Source organism: Zootoca vivipara, chromosome 2, assembly GCF_965207765.1.
Source record: "Zootoca vivipara chromosome 2, rZooViv2.hap1.1, whole genome shotgun sequence".
NCBI classification, from domain to species: Eukaryota; Metazoa; Chordata; class Lepidosauria; order Squamata; family Lacertidae; genus Zootoca; species Zootoca vivipara.
This window is the reverse complement of record NC_142584.1, coordinates 118,534,614-118,551,794: the sequence shown is the minus strand read 5'-3', so window position 1 is coordinate 118,551,794 and position 17,181 is coordinate 118,534,614. Positions and strand designations below refer to the sequence as shown.

Genomic DNA, 17,181 nt, shown 5'->3' with positions numbered 1-17,181 from the left:
TGTTTTTTGTTTTCTTTTTTCTTCTTTTTTATTTTAAAAAATGGATGTTATAACAATGTACAATTACATGGATGTGATTCCTTTCTTTTTATAAAATTCAATAAATAATATTGAAGTTGCTGCAAGCAAGGAACCCTGTGTAGGCTACTCAAACTAAGAATTTTGTGGACACCCCAAGCAGACTACTGCAGACGGGGCTGATTTCTGCTCCTGAGACTGCAAACATAAAGCGTCCTTGTTGCTGGGTTGAGCCACAGAGATCTGTGAGTGTAATTTCTTTCACACAAGCACTTGTACATATGCAGAGAAATGGTGAGCATTCTCTATTTTTTTTTGTATTAATATTTTATTGAAAAGGTTTCGATTCTAAAGGAATAAAGTGATGCAAAGAAAAAGAGAAGAAAAATAAAAAAGCACAAAAATGGGTAGGAACCCCCCCCCTCCATATACAATATACAAAGAGCACCCTGACCCATACTTTCTTTTATAAATTTGATATTACTATCCTAATACATATGTAAATATTAACAGTCAATTACATTTTATTTATGAGTATAAACTCATTCCAAACACTGTTATTTATCCAAACAAAGTCTACGTCAGTAAGATCTAGGGCAGAGCTCTTTTCATGTTGGCGACACACTTTTTGGACATGCATCGTTTCGCAACACAGTGATTCAGTTTTACAAGCAAACCGGAGGTTAAACTAACCCCTTTAAAACAATTCCTTCCAGTAGCACCTTAGAGAACAACAAAGTTTGTCATTGGTTTGAGCTTCCATGTCTGAAGAAGTCTGCATGCACACGGAAGCTCATACCAATGACAAACTTAGTTGGTCTCTAAGGTGCTACTGGAAGGAATTTTCTTATTTTGTTTCGACTACAGCAGACCAACACGGCTACCTACCTGTAACTAACCCCTTTAGTTTGGAAAGCTCTGGTCTAGGGTTTCTATCTCCTTTGTAGGTCAAGCATCCTGAAGCAAACTTAGCATAAAGGAAAATGGGAGAAAAGGTGATGCCCCAGGTATCTATCCTATACCTATGCACTCAGATTTGTATAGATCATATTCCTCTCATCCCCACCGGTGCATTGTGGCAGCATCAGCTGTGATAAACCCCCAAACGGCCTTGTTTCCACCTCTTTCTTCGTCTCCCGCAAAAGTACTTTAACACAACCCACAGGGCCCCCCCACTGCCTTGTCACATTGGGGCAGGGAGGCCAAAATTTGATGCACCTCCCACTTGCAGAGCATTCCGAAAGCTGGGGAAAGGAAGTGCTGGGCTTTGGGAAGGAGAGGAGAGGCTCTGGCAGGGTGCTAGAAGTCTCCCATCTCCTTCCCTAAACTGGGGAAGTGCTTACTAAAGTTTGGGAAGGAGGTGGTGTCGGTCCTGGCTGAGGAGTAGGAGGAGTGGTGAAGACCACCTCCCCATCTTGACCCTTTCAGGGAGGAGGAACAGTTTAGATTTACAACAGGGGTTTGAGGGAGGTCACAGCTTGGAGGCAGATGAGGGGAAAAGTTGGGAAATGATGGGAGAGGCAGAGCAGCAGCTGGGTGACCAGTTGCCACTAGAAAGCATTCCAGACCCACCATCTCCCAGAACCCGGCGAGCCTTAAAAGTAGGAGAGCAAAGAGCTCAAAGACAGAGGGCACTTAGGGGCACCCGTAGAGGAGGTGATGAGGAGGAGTGAGGAAGTGGGAGAGACGGGGGCTGGAGATTCACTTGGGACAACACCCAAGTGATGTTTTGGCCTACAACTCCCATGATCCCTAGCTAACAGGACCAGTGGTCAGGGAAAATGGGAATTGTAGTCCAAAACACCTGGAGGGCCGAAGTTTGGGGGTGCCTGATTTAAAGGGTTCCTCTCCAGTGTGTCGAAACAAAAAAATTCCTTCCAGTAGCACCTTAGAGACCAACTAAGTTTGTCATTGGTATGAGCTTTCGTGTGCATGCACACTTCTTCAGACACGGAAGCTCATACCAATGACAAACTTAGTTGTTCTCTAAGGTGCTACTGGAAGGAATTTTCTTATTTTGTTTTGAGTACGGCAGACCAACACGGCTACCTACCTGTGTCCAGTGTATGTTATTGTATGGTCTATTCCTGTAAATAAACGTTTCCCCACATTCCCTGTTTCCAAATGGTCTCTCCCCAGTGTGTTCTGTAACGTAATGTAAGGTAATCTGGGCGAGCTTACAGTAGTTTTCCGCACATTCCATGCAACTAAATGGTTCCTCCTGTGTGCGTCTGCTGATGTAAAGCAAGGCTTCCATTCTTCCTGAAGCTCTTCCCACATTTCGTACACTCAAATGGCTTCTCCCGTGTGTGGGTTGTCTGATGTAGAGTAAGGTGACCGAGCTGGGTGAAGCTCTTCCCACATTCCAGGCATTTAAACGGCTTCTCCCCGCTGTGGGTTCTGTAATGTAGAGTAAGGCGGCTGGGACGCTGGAAGCTTTTCCCGCACTCTGTACATTTAAAGGGCTTCTCCCCTGTGTGAGTTCTCTGATGTTGAGCAAGGCCGCTACTATCAGTGAACCTCTTCCCGCATTCCATGCACTGAAAGGGTTTCTCCCCTGTGTGTATTCTCTGATGGGAAGTCAGGTTTATGAGCTGGCTGAATCTCTTCCCGCAGGCCACGCATTTCAACGGCTTCTCCCCTGTGTGTGTTCTGTAATGTATTGTAAGGTGGCTGGGCTGTCGGAAGCTCTTTCCGCACTCTGTACATTTAAATGGTTTTTCTCCTGTGTGGGTTCTCTGATGTTGAGCAAGGCCACTACTAACAGTATAGCTCTTTCCACACTCCATGCATTTAAAAGGTTTCTCCCCCGTGTGAGTTCTCTGGTGGGAAGTAAGGTGAGTGTTCCTACTGAAGGTTTTCCCACATTCTCTGCATTTAAAGGGTTTCTCCCCAGTGTGTGTTCTCGTATGTGTAAGGAGGGTACTGCTCTCACTGAAACTCTTCCCACAGTCCACACATTTGAATGGTTTCACCCCAGTGTGGGTTCTTATATGTGTAAGAAGGCTCCAACTTGAGCTCAAGCTCTTTCCACACTCCGTGCACTTAAATGGTTTCTCTCCCGTGTGGCTTCTGCAATGCCTATTTAAGTTTGATTCGTATCTAAATATCTTCCCACACATGGGACAAATTTTCTGGCTGTTTCCTTGTCCGTCTTCCTGCAGGATTTGGGGTTCATGGACATTAACCTCCAGAGAAGGTGAGGATTTCTCTTCTCCATGCTTTTTAGGTTCACTTTCACCTGCAACCATCTCTTTTCCTTCTTCAGCTGTAGGAGTTTCTGACGATAGCATAGATGTCTCCTTAGAATTCCCATTATTCCGCCCATCATCTGGGGTGAAGTTTGAGAAGAATAAAACATTTTTTTAAAAAAAATTCCAGCAGAAAACAAAGGATTTCAAACTGTGTGTATATGGGTTCATTATTTTATGTTATTTGCAGACACCAAAAGCTGGGTTTACCTTCTGAATATGCTGTCCTCCAGGAGGACAATATAAACTCCGTCCTGGTCAATGTCCCACTTTACATCAGCAGGCACAGATCTGTCTGTTCCTTTGCCTTCAAATCTCTCTGCAGCAGAGGTTTTCAACCTTTTGGGGCCCATGGCTCCCTCAACCAAATGCAATCTTTCTGCAGCACCCCTGTGGGGATCAGGAGCTCAGTTATGTCACCCCTTGCCTGCAGAGCTGGCAGCCTCTCACCCCTTTTCGAACACTTTCCCTTGTGGAGTGTTCCCTCAGCCTCTTCTCCTCGGGAGACCTCTGGGCAGCTGCTGTTGTGGCCTGGTCTCTGAGCTGCCCCACCTCCTCGCACTGCCTCCTCACACTCCCCCACAGGGACCTGGGAAGCACCCTCTGGCCAGCCCCAGAGAGACCATTCACCTGGGGAGCTTGGAGTCAGGGCTGCTGCCACAAACAGCTGTGCAAGCCTTTGGGAGGCAGAGAGGCAAGAGGGTATCCGAGGAGGGAGGGAAGGAAAGAGGGACAGAGGCCAGTGTTGCCCAGGGCACCCCTGAGCATCATTCAAGGCACCCCAGGGTGCCACAGCACAGTGATTGAAAACCACTGCTCTGCAGGGTTTCACATGGGGACTCTAGTGATCACAAAGACAGGATTGAACCTTCGGATTTCTACATCCAAAGACTACATTCTAACACTGAACTCTGGGTTTTCTCCAAAGGGAGGGGGTGGCTCAAGATTAACACTACCCAAGTTTGCTACTTTGTGCTCTTCCCATTACTGTACAGTGGTACCTCGGTTTAAGTACACAATTGGTTCCGGAAGTCTGTACTTAACCTGAAGCGTACTTAACCCGAAGTGAATTTTCCCATTGAAAGTACAGTCATAGCTGCCAAGTTTTCCCTTTTCTCGCGAGTAAGCTATTCAGCATAAGGGAATTTCCCTTAAAAAAAGGGAGAACTTGGCAGCTATGAGTACAGTATAGCCTTTTCCCTTGACGGTTCAAAAATCTGTACCGTACCGTACCTGCCAATCTCTCACCTTCCCCAGAGGCCGGGCGAATTGGTTCTTCTCTTTCCAGCGAAGACATCAAGTCTGCTTTGAGAATGTCTTTCCTAGAAACACAACAGGCCGAGGTTTTTTTCTGAGAACAAAATACCCAGGGATCCAAAGTAAACCCATTGCATTGCTCTTTGAAACCATCCTGGAAGCCAAGACCTCAGTTTTAAACTATTTAAACCCATCAGGTTTTCTGATGATCTCGGACATTCAAAGCTCTGGGGGCGCAAAGGTCCCCCACCCCCACCCCAGCAAGGCTGTTTACCCCATAGCGGGTTTCTCCTGTCCGGGCTGCATCATGTTTCCCCCTCCCATCAGAAGGCGGCGCCTTTCTTTTCAGAGCTGGGGGGGAGGCTTTAAAAGGGCTTTAAAAGTGCTTTAAAAGTGCTTGCATTGGCAGCACTTTGGGCCACACGACGCAAGCGCGCAGCACGGATAATCCACGACCCCACCCCGTGCATTTCCCGAGGAAAAGTGCTCCGCGTGGGAGTGTTTCTCCTTCATTACCCCTCAAACAAATCCTCCCTGGGTTCCCTCCCCCTTTCACTACCCCACAAAAATCGCACCTCGGCGCTTTGCAGCCGTTCCTCTGCGCGCACGTTTCCCAAGAGCGCTTCTGCAACGCCCCCAGCGCTGCCTTTGGATGGCAATTTCCTGCTTCTCCGGGAAGCAAAGCCCGGGTCATTCGCCCAGGGGAGGGCTGCCTGGGGGGCTCCCTCCCTTTTGCCTACCGCTGCTTGCAACTTCCCCCATTTAATGTGGGGAAGAGAAGACACCCCCTTTCGCGTTTATCTGGGGCTCGGTTCGTCCATGAGGCTCGCTGAGGATTTCTCCACCCCCCACATCGCGGTGTTGTATTTTAGCGCTGCAGCTGCTCCAGGGAGCTTGAGGGGAGAGAGCGAGCGAGCTGGAAATGCCCCTGTGCAAAGCACCATAGGGGATCATAGAATCATAGGATCATAGTTGGAAGAGACCACAAGGGCCATCCAGTCCAACCCCCTGCCGAGCAGGAAACACCATCAAAGCATTCTTGACAGATGCCTGTCAAGCCTCTGCTTAAAGACCTCCAAAGAAGGAGACTCCACCACACTCCTTGGTAGCAAATTCCACTGCCGAACAGCTCTTACTGTCAGGAAGTTCTTCCTAATGTTTAGGTGGAATCTTCTTTCTTATAGTTTGAACCCACTGCTCCGTGTCTGCTTCTCTGGAGCAGCAGGAAACAACCTTCCACCCTCCTCTATATGACATCCTTTTATATATTTTGAACATGGCTATCATATCACCCCTTAACCTTCTCTTCTCCAGGCTAAACATACCCAGCTCCCTAAGCCGTTCCTCATAAGGCATCTTTGACCATTTTGGTTGCCCTCTTCGGGACACGTTCCAGCTTGTCAGTATCCTTCTTGAACTGTGGTGCCCAGAACTGGACACAGTACTCCAGGTGAGGTCTGACCAGAGCTGAATACAGTGGTACTATTACTTCCCTTGATCTAGATGCTATACTATAGATGCAGCCCAGAATTGCATTGACTTTTTTAGCTGCTGCATCACACTGTTGACTCATGCCACGTTTGTGGTCTACCAAGACTCCTAGATCCTTTTCACATGTACTGCTCTCAAGTCAGGTGTCTCCCAGGGATCTTCAAAGTGGCGCAGCGTTTGCAAGATCATCTTTGGATCCCCAATCCCCTGCAGAGAGATCAGCTTAGGCATCGTGAGTTTTGCTCCCCCTGTGCTGTTTTTAAGCGCTACAGCTGGGGTGTCCTTTTGCAGGCCCCCCCAAATCTCCCGAGAAGGAAGAGAGCTGGAAACGTCGCATGACCGTAGAATTGCAGAGTTGGAAGGGGTACCAAGGGCCATCTAGTCCAACCCCCCTGCAGTTCAGGAATCTCAGCGCAGGATGGGGAAAGCCTGGCCAGATGTGTCCCGTCCCCCCCACCCGCGTTGCTTTCTGCAGCCTCCAGCACAACATCAAAGGAGTAGCAGCAAGAGGAAGCGGGGGGGGGGTGCAGGCAGCTCCCTGTCGCTCAGTCCTCCCCCACTAGACAGATGAACCGAGCTGTGGTTTCCTAGAGAGGCAGGAAGCTGCCATCGCAAGGGGAGTGGGGGGGGCGCTGTTGGAAGCCCCTCCATATTCCATGGGAGTGGACGAGTCTTGGAGAGAGGGAAGCTGGAGCGCGCAGCGGACAAGAGGTGCAATGCATGGGGGTGGCGTGGCATGGGGGTTAGGGGGAAGGAGGAAAGGCCCCCCCCACTCCATTGGCAATAGTAATAGAATAGTTACAACAATTGGTTGTAACATCGCTGTTACATTTCATTAATTACATTCCATTTATAATTGAGCCGCCTAACCTAACGACAAATAATTACAATTTCAACAAATAAAGGCTTGACATATCTTGCTTTGCATGTCATGCATCTATCTCATATATTGATTTCACCTTTTAAGTTGCATTACTGAAATAAATTCACTTTTCGACGATATTATAATTTTCCAAGTTTCACCTGTGTTCAGCTTGGGTAGGGGGACCAGATGCATTGTTGAAGAGGAAGCAGCATTTGGGAGTGGGGGGCATAAATAATAATAATTTATTTATACCCTGCCCATCAGGCTGGGTTTCCGCAGCCATTCTGGGCGGCTCCCAACAAATATTAATAAAAAAGCAATAAAACATCAAACATTAAAAACTTCCCTAAGCAGAGCTGCCTTCAGGTGTCTTCTAAAAGTAAGATGTAAGGATTGACATGTGGCCTGTACTGTTTTTAGAGAGCACACATGGGCTTAGCCAGGGGGCAGCAACAGCTCCCCCTAAATTACAGTAAGTAAATAAATAAAAATACTTAACTAACTGACCAATTGCATCACAGATAACTCGGTTATGCCCCCCTAACATAAAGCCTGCTCCCCCTAAAATGAATCCTTCATTTCCTTTTCTTAAATCTTCCAACATTCAGCTTCATGGATGTGTTGGGAGAGAGGGAGAAGAAAAATTCCGTATATTCTCTTTCTCTTTCTCCAGGGTCTGGATAAACGTTCAAAGAGGTGGCTGTGCATTTCACCCTGCTGGATCCAGACCAAAGGTCATGGAGGAGAATTATGGGACTCTGTCCTCTCTAGGTAAGGACACGTCCCCCCCCCCCATTCCTTGATTAAAATACGTTTGGGGCATATTCCCATAATAATAATAATAATAATAATAATAATAATAATAATAATTTATTATAGTCATACCTCTGGATACGAATGCTGTGGGTTGCGTACAACATGGGTTACGAATGCACCGAACCCGGAAGTAACAGAACGGGTTACTTCCAGGTTCGGAGGTTCGCGCATGCACAGAAGCGTCGAATGACGGCATGCACAGAAGCGCTGAATCGCAACCCATGTGTGCGCAGAAGTGCTGACGCGGGTTGCATACTGCTCTGGATGCGAACAGGGCTCCGGAATGGATCCCGTTTGCATCCGGAGGTACCACTGTATTTATACCCTGCCCATCAGGCTGGGTTTCCCCAGCCACTCTGGGCAGCTCCCAACCGAATATTAATAAAAAAGCAATAAAACATCAAACATTAAACACTTCCCTAAACAGGGCTGCCTTCAGATGTCTTCTAAAAGTCAAACAGTTTATTTCCTTGACATCTGGTGGGAGGGCGTTCCACAGGGCAGGTGCCACTACTGAGAAGGCCCTCTGTCTGGTTCTCTTTAGCTTCACTTCTTGCAGTGAGGGAACCGCCAGAAGGCCCTCGGCGCTGGATCTCTGTGTCTGGGCTGAATGATGGGGGTGGAGTCAGATGTACTAGGATGAGGACGTTTGGGCTTTACAGGTCAGCACCAACACTTTGATTTGTGCTCGGGAACATACTGGGAGCCAATGTAGGCCTTTCAGGACCGGTGTTATGTGGTCTCGGCAGCTGCTCCCATTCACCAGTCTAGCTGCCACATTCTGCATTAGTTGTAGTTTCCGGGTCACCTTCAAAGGTTGCCCCACGTATGTTTAGAGAAGGAACACAGATCAGGAAGAGGAACTGGTTCCGCACAGAGGATCCTATCTTCAACCTCTGGCATCTCCATGGGGGAAAGCTAGCAGCTGGTGGGAATGCCCTGAGATCATGGGAGATCCACCTGCTAGTTGAATGCGTCCACGCGGAGGTTTGACGAAGAATCAATTTGACCTGGTATGTGGAAGCCTCCAAATCAGGCATCCCCAAACTGCGGCCCTCCAGATGTTTTGGCATACAACTCCCATGATCCCTAGCTAACAGGACCAGTGGTCAGGGATGATGGGAATTGTAGTCCAAAACATCTGGAGGGCCGAAGTTTGGGGATGCCTGCTCCAAATGTTCTTGAGGGCTTTTAAAGTGTTTGAAAAGTGCCCATCTCTGCCCCAAGGCCAGAAGGCCTGCCGCCTTCTTCTGAATCTCCAGTAGGTAACTGATGCTCCACTTGTTTTCCCAAAGCTGATATCCAGGAGGTCCACTGTTAGCTGGTGCAGGGAATCCTTGGCTAGGAGGACAAAGCTTCCACATTTCTTGGGAATACTAAAATCAGAGAGGCAGCAAATTGGGGTCAACTGTGATAATATCTCATGTTTCTACCTTTTCTCTCACCCCCCAGGAAATGATGGATTGAGCAGTGAGAAGTGTATGGCAAAATATTTGGTGTCACTGGAAAAAGCTGAGCATGAATCAGGAAAAAAGATGCTTGGAAGTGAAAGAGGACCAAGAAGGGATGAGGGAAACCACTCAGAGGATAGGGGGAAGGAGGTGCCTGCTTCCCAGAGTGCTGCTGTCCAGGAACCCCTGAGCCAACAGGAAGATCACAAAAGAAACGGCAGGAAAGCATGCTTGGTGTGTGGGAAAACATTTAGACATCAATCGAACTTAAATATACATTGCAGGGTCCACACAGGAGAGAAACCATATACATGCATCGAGTGTGGGAAGAGCTTCAATCTGAGAAGCAATCTTACTAGACATCAAAACACACATACAGGAGAGAAGCCGTATAAATGTATGGAGTGCGGGAAGTGCTTCAGTGACAGCAGTAGCCTCACTCGACACCAAGCCACCCACGCTGAGGAGAAACCATACCCTTGCATGAATTGTGGAAAGAGCTTTTGTGTGAGGAGTAGCCTCCTTTTACACCAAAGAACACACACAGAAGAGAAGCCATTTAAGTGTGCCGAGTGTGGAAAGAGCTTCATTGAAATCAGTAGCCTTACTAAACATCAGAGAATCCACAGAGGGGAGAAACCGTTTAAATGCAAGGAGTGCGGGAAGAGCTTCAGTCAGAGCGGCAACCTTACGTTACATCAAAGAACACACACGGGCGAAAAGCCATGTCAGTGTGCCGAGTGTGGAAAGTGCTTCCGTAGCAGCAGCAGCCTTACTTTACATCAGAGAATCCACACGGGGGAGAAACCATATACATGCGTTGAGTGTGGGAAAAGCTTCAGCGTCCGTAGTAGCTTTACTTCACATCAGAGAATGCACACACAGGATAAACCGTTTAAGTGCGTGGAGTGTGGGAAGAGCTTTAGTCAGAGCAGTAGCCTGACGACACATCAGAGGACACACACAGGGGAGAAGCCGTACAAATGTGTCAGCTGTGGGAAGTGTTTCAATGACAGCAGTGGCCTCACTTTACATCAAAGGACCCACACAGGGGAGAGACCCTTCAAATGCACGGTGTGTGGGAAAAGCTTCAGTCTGAGTAGTAACCTTAGCAGACATCAAAAAACACACACAGGAGAGAAGCCATATAAATGTATGGAGTGTGGAAAGTGCTTTATTGACAGCAGTGCTCTTACTTTACATCAGAGAATGCACACAGGGGAGAAACCATTTAAATGCACGGTGTGTGGAAAGAACTTCAGTGCAAACAGTCGGCTTGCTAGACATCAAAGAATACATACAGGAGAGAAAACATGGTGTGGGAAAAACTTCGGGGACAAAGCAAACCTTTGGGGACATCAAAAAACCCACACAGGTGAAAACCTGTAAAACTGCATGGGGTGTGGACCTTGGAAGACTTCCTAAACACTAAAACACACAGTGGCGAAGTTACGGAAAGGTACAAAGTGTGGAAAAAGCCATGTGAGCACCAGCCTTCCTCAACATCTGAGAACCCTTGGAGGAAAGAAACCCCATACATGTAAAGAATATGGCTAATTTCTGCGTTATGAGAGGACTGATTTGGCTGCAGTGACATATCCTTTAGACCTTTAAAGCCCTAAACGGCCTCGGCCCAGTCTACCTGAAGGAGCGTCTCCACCCCCATCGTTCTGCCCGGACACTGAGGTCCAGCGCCGAGGGCCTTCTGGCAGTTCCCTCACTGCGAGAAGTGAAGCTACAGGGAACCAGGCAGAGGGCCTTCTCGGTAGTGGCACCCACCCTGTGGAACACCCTCCCACCAGATGTAAAAGAGAAAAACAACTACCAGAATTTTAGAAGACATCTGAAGGCAGCTCTGTTTAGGGAAGCTTTTAATGTGTGACATTTTAATGTACTGTATTTTAATCTTTGTTGGAAGCCGCCCAGAGTGGCTGGGGAAACCCATCTGGATGGGCAGGGTACAATTATTATTATTATTATTATTATTATTATTATTACATCCAGGTTCAATGACTGGAATGGGCGCTGCCTTTGAAAAGTGCTCCAAAACTTCAGCTGACTCAAAGATCAGCAGCCAGATTGTCAGCTGGGGCTGGTTATAGCCTGGGGAACATACGACTCCCTTGTTACAACAGCTCCACCAGGAGTACCAGTTTGTTTGGGGCACAAGTGCTGTTCATGAACTGTATATGACTTACGTCCAAGCTATCTGAATGTGTTCCCTCATTTGAAACTGCCCAGGTTCTGAGGTCTTCACGGGAGGCTCTTCTCTCGGTCCCACCAACCTCACAGGCATCCTTGATAGGGACACATCAGAGGGCCTTCTCAGTGGTTGCTCCCAGACTTTGGAACTCCCTGGAAAAGTTAGACAGACTCCCTCCTTCTTGTCCTTCTGCAGGCAGGCGAAGACTTTCCAGCAGGCCTTTGGGAACTGCTGTTTTAATGAAAGGGCTGCCACCATACTGCTTTTATTGTAATTATTAGTTTGGTTTTAATGGATGTGCTAGATGTACACACACTATCAGTGTTGATTTAAAAAATATATATCCCCCCCTATTTTTAGTGGTTCTTATTATCTGTAAACTGCCTTGAGTCCCATCAAGGTAATAATAATAATAATAATAATAATAATAATAATAATAATAATAATAATGTTTCCCACTTCTGAGAATGTAGTGAAAGTTTATGGTGGGACTGCCCAGAGGTATTTAAATAGTGGGAAATGGTTTGTGAATAAATTGCCAAAAATACTCAAATAATCCCATCCCAATTTTAGCACAGATTTGTTTACAAAATCTGTGGCATGATCAGCTGAAAGGGTTCGGCTCCCAGGAACTGTTAACGTGGATGCTTGTGACGCCCAGAATTTCATTTGTGCCCAAATGGAAACTTGCCAAGATGTATAAGAACAAATCTTCTGAGTGCTGGAGGTGCAACAAAGAAAAGGGGTCTTTTATACATATGTGGTGGAATTGTCCTGCAATAAGCATATACTGGAATACAATCTATGAAGAACTTTAAAATTGTTAAAATGTACGTTTAGAAAAAGACCAGAAATATTCTTATTAAACATAATACCAGAAGAGATTAGATAGATAGATAGATAGATAGATAGATAGATAGATAGATAGAACACTAATGTATGGGATAGTTGCAGCAAGAGTTTTGGTTGCTAGAAAGTGGAAGAGTAAAAGCTTACCCAGCATAATGGATTGGCAGATCTTGATGTTAGAGTACCTGCAGTTAGCCAAAACAATGGGAAGAACAAGAGGACAAATGAAACAAAATATATATAAGGAATGGAGGATGTTCAAAGAGTATTTAAGGAGTAATGGTATATCGGAAATCCTAGTGGCAGATCTAGGCTGAACCTGGTATAAATTTAAAGAAATAAAGAATGTGAAAAAAAGGAATGAAAAGGCAAGTAAATAGTCACAACTGTGCGATAAAATAACGAAAATATATATAGACTACAGAGAGAATAATCGGAAGTTTGGTTTTTCATTGTTGCAGTTTTTATTTATTTTTTCTTGTTTTCTTGTATTCCTTTTTTCTTATAAATTTCTAGTTTCGTTTTTTCTTTATTTTCTTTTTTCTGATTCTTTGTATTGTATTGCCTTGTATATATATATATATATATATATATATATATATATATATATATATAATTTGTGAAAGGTGTAAATATTGTATAATGTATGTATGTATGTATGTATGTATGTATGTATGTATGTATGTATGTGGTATTTTAAACTATTAAAACAATAAAGAATTGATGAAAACAAACAAACACACATTTCCTTTCCTTTCCTGTCTATTTATAATATTTGCCAGCCTGGAGCTCTGGTCCTGCAACCTCCCTCCAGGGGAACTTCCTCACTCCCACCATCCCTCTGAGGGTCCTGGGAGGGAATGCTTGGAGGTGGTGGGGAGAGATGCAGGTTCCTGGGAGGGAGGAAGAAGCAAAAGGAGCCTCGGTGCTGGGGACACTGCGGATTCTGCTTCAGGGGACCCCGTTAAATAGGGTTGCTACCTTTGTTCCGGCAAAATACAGGGCGGTTGGGGGTATTTCCTCCCCCCCCCCTTAATCTGTTGCTGAAGTTATTTCAAAGCAATCCATTACAATCTGTTGCAGCCTAACAGGACGCCCCCCCCTCCGGGATTTCTTTCTCTCTCTCTCTCTCTCTCTCTCTCTCTCTCTCTCTCTCTCTCTCTCTCTCTCTCTTATCATTCCAACAATTTGCTCCATTGCCCCTCCCAACAATTTCGTTTTCCAGCAGGTGCAAGGAGCAACAAGGCAACCATCTATGTTGGGCCTGAATCTCCTCACAATTTTTCGTTTTAAAAAAATCATTATTAAATGGAGCACCATTAGCACTGAACTCCTGAGAAATTATTCAGAATTTATAAAAAAATAATAATTCCAAATGCATTGGAAATGAAAGGAACATGAAGGGATATATTACCACGTTTGGTGAACATGTAAAAAAGTCAAAAATATTATTGGGCATGAAATCACATTAGATGTATCACAAAGGTAGAGGTTGAAGCCAGGGAGTCTGATGTTCGCTTATGAAAACAACCCCGGCACCTTTGATGCAGAAACATTTAGGATTCCATCTGCCGTTTGGGTCATTTAGCAAAGAGGATTTCACAAGACACAGAAAATGTGGAACTAGAAAGGGCTTGGCTGACTTTCACGTTCAAGGTAAGTTTCTAAACTACAAAGGGGAAATAGGAGGAGGGAAACCTTTCCCAGTGGAGTAGACATATTCAACCCAAACATCAGAAAATTGTCCACCCATCACAATACTCACAAAGAGCCCCCCCCCCACATCCATCAATGAAGTATCACCAATAATAATAATTTATTTACATGCCTCCTATCTGACTAGGTTCCCCCAGCCACTCTTAGGTGGCTTCCAATCCGCACTTTCTTTTTGGGATGGAGAGGAGGACAAATTGAGGATATGTTCAGCCCAGTACTATTTTTCCAGAACAAGAGGTGCCGGAACTCACTGCAAACGCCTCTCTTGTTCTCTTCTAATGGCAATGGCACCTACCTGAGAAGGGCCGGAACGGAGTTACTATGAGTTCCGGCTAAAAAAAGCCCTGTTTCAGCCACATGCATTGTCGAGAAGGCCATGAAGTGTCACACAGGCCTATTGGAGGCAGCCTCAGCATGGATGCCACCCCAAACACCACCACGAGAGGGTTCACCACCACCACCACATCCCTCAGCTCAGTGACAAAGAACATTTACAGCAGAACTTTCCCTTCAGTTGACAGAAGCAATTCCTTGGATCCCTGCTTGGAGTGTAGAATGACTTACTGCAATCTTTAGCTAAAACATGATATAAAGGTATAAGTGTCAGCAGCAAACTCAGACCTATTTCTTCATTGTGCGTCAGTACGGCGCCATCTGGGCTCATTAGAGAAACTTCTTTTAGCCCTCGAAGGCGATTGTGGCAACATTTAAAATCCTGTCATTCGGGTTTTTTCTCAAAGAGGAATATTAAGAGCTGAGAAGGGCACAGAAATGGGGTCTTGGCTGGACCTATAATGAGCTCGAAGTGTCGACTGTGAGGACTAGGGTGATGTATTTGTGATTTTTTTGGTTTGGGACTGCAGAGTGGAGGAGGGAAAACACAGGACCTTTTGAAAAGGGCTGGCAGTCTTTGAAAACAGACAAAAGGACGGCCTAATATGGTCACACTCTTATCTATGGAAGCATGTTGTGTGGAAAAAGCAGGGAAAGGCCTGAACATCATGTGCTGCTTGTGAACTCCTGCAAGTTTCTGGCTTGTGCTCTTGAAGATGAGATGGTGCCCTTTCATGGACCTTGGGCCAGATCCTGCAAAGCAGTTATTGAAAGAGGGCCAGGATTCATTGCTTTTGTTTTGTAGCCGTTGGGTAATTTGATTGTAGTTGGTAATGAAGCATTTCATTTCTTTGCTTCAGGTGTGTCCAACCTTTTCTTGTAACTTGTAGATGGATTAATGCATTATCTTCGAGCATTATTATGGGGGTCAGAGTAATACATTTTGTTACGTGTGTGTTGGTGAAGTTACCTTTGAGTGGAAAGCTGGACTATAATCAGACAAACCTATAAAGGCACATGCGCAAACACACATGCATACTCAGGAATAATAGTGTTCATTGCTTTAAAATCCCTGGAGGAGGAGGAAGCAACATGCCTTGAGTTAATTCCCACATATTGTTGGTTACAAGCAGAAGTCAAGCCAACTAATTCAGATTAACACCATCAGCTTCTGTCTATCTTTTTTTTGGGGGGGTGGTCCCATGCATCCCCCCCAAAAAAACCTTTCTGGAACCGTCTCTTTCCTTCCCCTCCTCTTTTCCTAACCTTGGGGGGGATAGCATCTCATGCACGCAGCACAATCACATTCTTCCCAGTTTTTCAATTGGAGAAGGGCTCTTTCTCGTTTCTGCCCCTCCCTTGGAAGTACCCTCTAAGACTGCAGAGCTTATTTAGGGATCCCTCTGTTGTGCAAACTAAAAGCAGGGAACTGCATGGATTCCGTGATCTCCGTAATAATGCAGAAGTAAGCAGAGACATCACCTTGCCGACAAAGGTCCATATAGTTAAAGCTATGGTTTTCCCAGTAGTGATGTATGGAAGCGAGAGCTGGACTATAAAGAAGGCTGATCGCCGAAGAATTGATGCTTTTGAATTATGGTGCTGGAGGAGACTCTTGAGAGCCCCATGGACTGCAAGAAGATCAAACCTATCCATTCTGAAGGAAATCAGCCCTGAGTGCTCACTGGAAGGACAGATCCTGAAGCTGAGGCTCCAATACTTTGGCCACCTCATGAGGACTCCCTGGAAAAGACCCTGATGTTGGGAAAGATTGAGGGCACTAGGAGAAGGGGACGACAGAGGACGAGATGGTTGGACAGTGCTCTCGAAGCTACCAACATGAGTTTGACCAAACTGCGGGAGGCAAAACAAAATAAAAAAATCCTTCCAGTAGCACTTAGAGACCAACTAAGTTTGTCATAGCATACCTATGTGCATGCACACTTAGTGGAACACAGGAGTGCCTGGCGTGCTCTGGTCCATGGGGTCATGAAGAGTCGGACATCACTAAATGACTAAACAACAACAAAGTCCTACTCCTTTGTCATCCATCTACAAGTTGCAAGGAGAACGTGGGACACCGCTGGAAAAAAAGAAAGGGAATGCACAATTACTAAAAACATTTTAAAACAAATTTATAAGCAATGCCATGAATCCTAGCGCGCTAGAAACGACCAAGGGTCTGTGTAAAGGAGCCATCTGTGGCTCAAGCCTTACCTCGCATCAAAAAAAAAAAATCCACACAGGAGAGAAATCATATAGATGTTTGGAGTGTGTAAGGAGCTTTGCCCATGGAATTAGCCTTACTTTACGCAAGAGAACCCATGTAAATGCTTGGAATGTGGAGAGAGCTTCCGCTCTCCGCTCACATCGGAGAACTCATATCGGTGAAAAGCCATATAAATGTTTGGAGCGTGGAAAGCGCTTCAGCAATGCTCAGACAGCTGAAGGGGGGGGCGGACTCTTCCCTCCTTGACGTCAACCGCCCCTCCCCACAAATGCAAATCCTCCTTCTCTCCGCCCCCTCCCCCATCTCCCACTCCCATTTTGTTGCACCTTTCCGTCCCCTGCGCACCCAAGGCTCCTTCTCTCCACTTCCCATAAATATCTCTGTGACGTTTTCTTTTCTCCAAAAGCCTGAGAGCAAGCAAGTAAGAAACGTTTGCATTTTGGAAATCCCCCCAGGTTCCCCACCCCGGCCCAGTTAGAGGGGAGGACTTCCGGGGAGGGGCAGAAGCGTGCGCGCGCGGGAACGAGAGAGAGAATCCCCATTTGAAAAGCTGCGCGGGAGGCGATTGTGCTGCGCGCAGGAGATGCTGCTTTCCACACACCCCCAAGGTTAGGAAAGGGGCAGTTCCAGAAAGGAGGAGGGGGGAGATGCAGGGGACCACCTCAAATTCAGCTCAAAGAAAGTTGCAAATGGATGGTTGT

The 17,181-nt window shown here is 46.1% G+C and overlaps 2 protein-coding genes across 4 annotated transcripts; one reads left to right on the top strand and one right to left on the bottom strand.

The window, feature by feature from the left end:
* LOC118080187 (uncharacterized) lies at positions 1-6,451 on the bottom strand. Of its 2 annotated transcripts, none has more exons than XM_088664143.1 (3): positions 5,102-6,451; positions 4,518-4,591; positions 1-3,349 (listed from the first exon to the last, which is right to left on the bottom strand). In XM_088664143.1, exons 1-3 carry the CDS (start codon positions 5,218-5,220, stop codon positions 2,226-2,228), a joined length of 1,317 nt encoding a protein of 438 aa, XP_088520269.1. In that variant the 5' UTR covers positions 5,221-6,451; the 3' UTR covers positions 1-2,225. The 2 variants fall into 2 exon arrangements, with proteins under 2 accessions (XP_088520269.1, XP_060125268.1); XM_060269285.2 differs by having other exon boundaries at positions 4,503-4,591; positions 5,102-6,450.
* A 150-nt stretch (positions 6,452-6,601) lies between these two features.
* On the top strand, positions 6,602-12,916 carry LOC118081300 (uncharacterized). 2 transcript variants are annotated; one of them, XM_035107755.3, is made up of 3 exons: positions 6,602-6,728; positions 7,556-7,653; positions 9,151-12,916. In XM_035107755.3, the coding sequence occupies exons 2-3, from the start codon at positions 7,620-7,622 to the stop codon at positions 10,536-10,538; spliced, it is 1,422 nt and encodes a 473-aa protein (XP_034963646.1). In that variant the 5' UTR covers positions 6,602-6,728; positions 7,556-7,619; the 3' UTR covers positions 10,539-12,916. The 2 variants fall into 2 exon arrangements, with proteins under 2 accessions (XP_034963646.1, XP_088520230.1); XM_088664104.1 differs by lacking the exon at positions 7,556-7,653 and having other exon boundaries at positions 6,635-6,728.
* Positions 12,917-17,181: the final 4,265 nt, after the last annotated feature.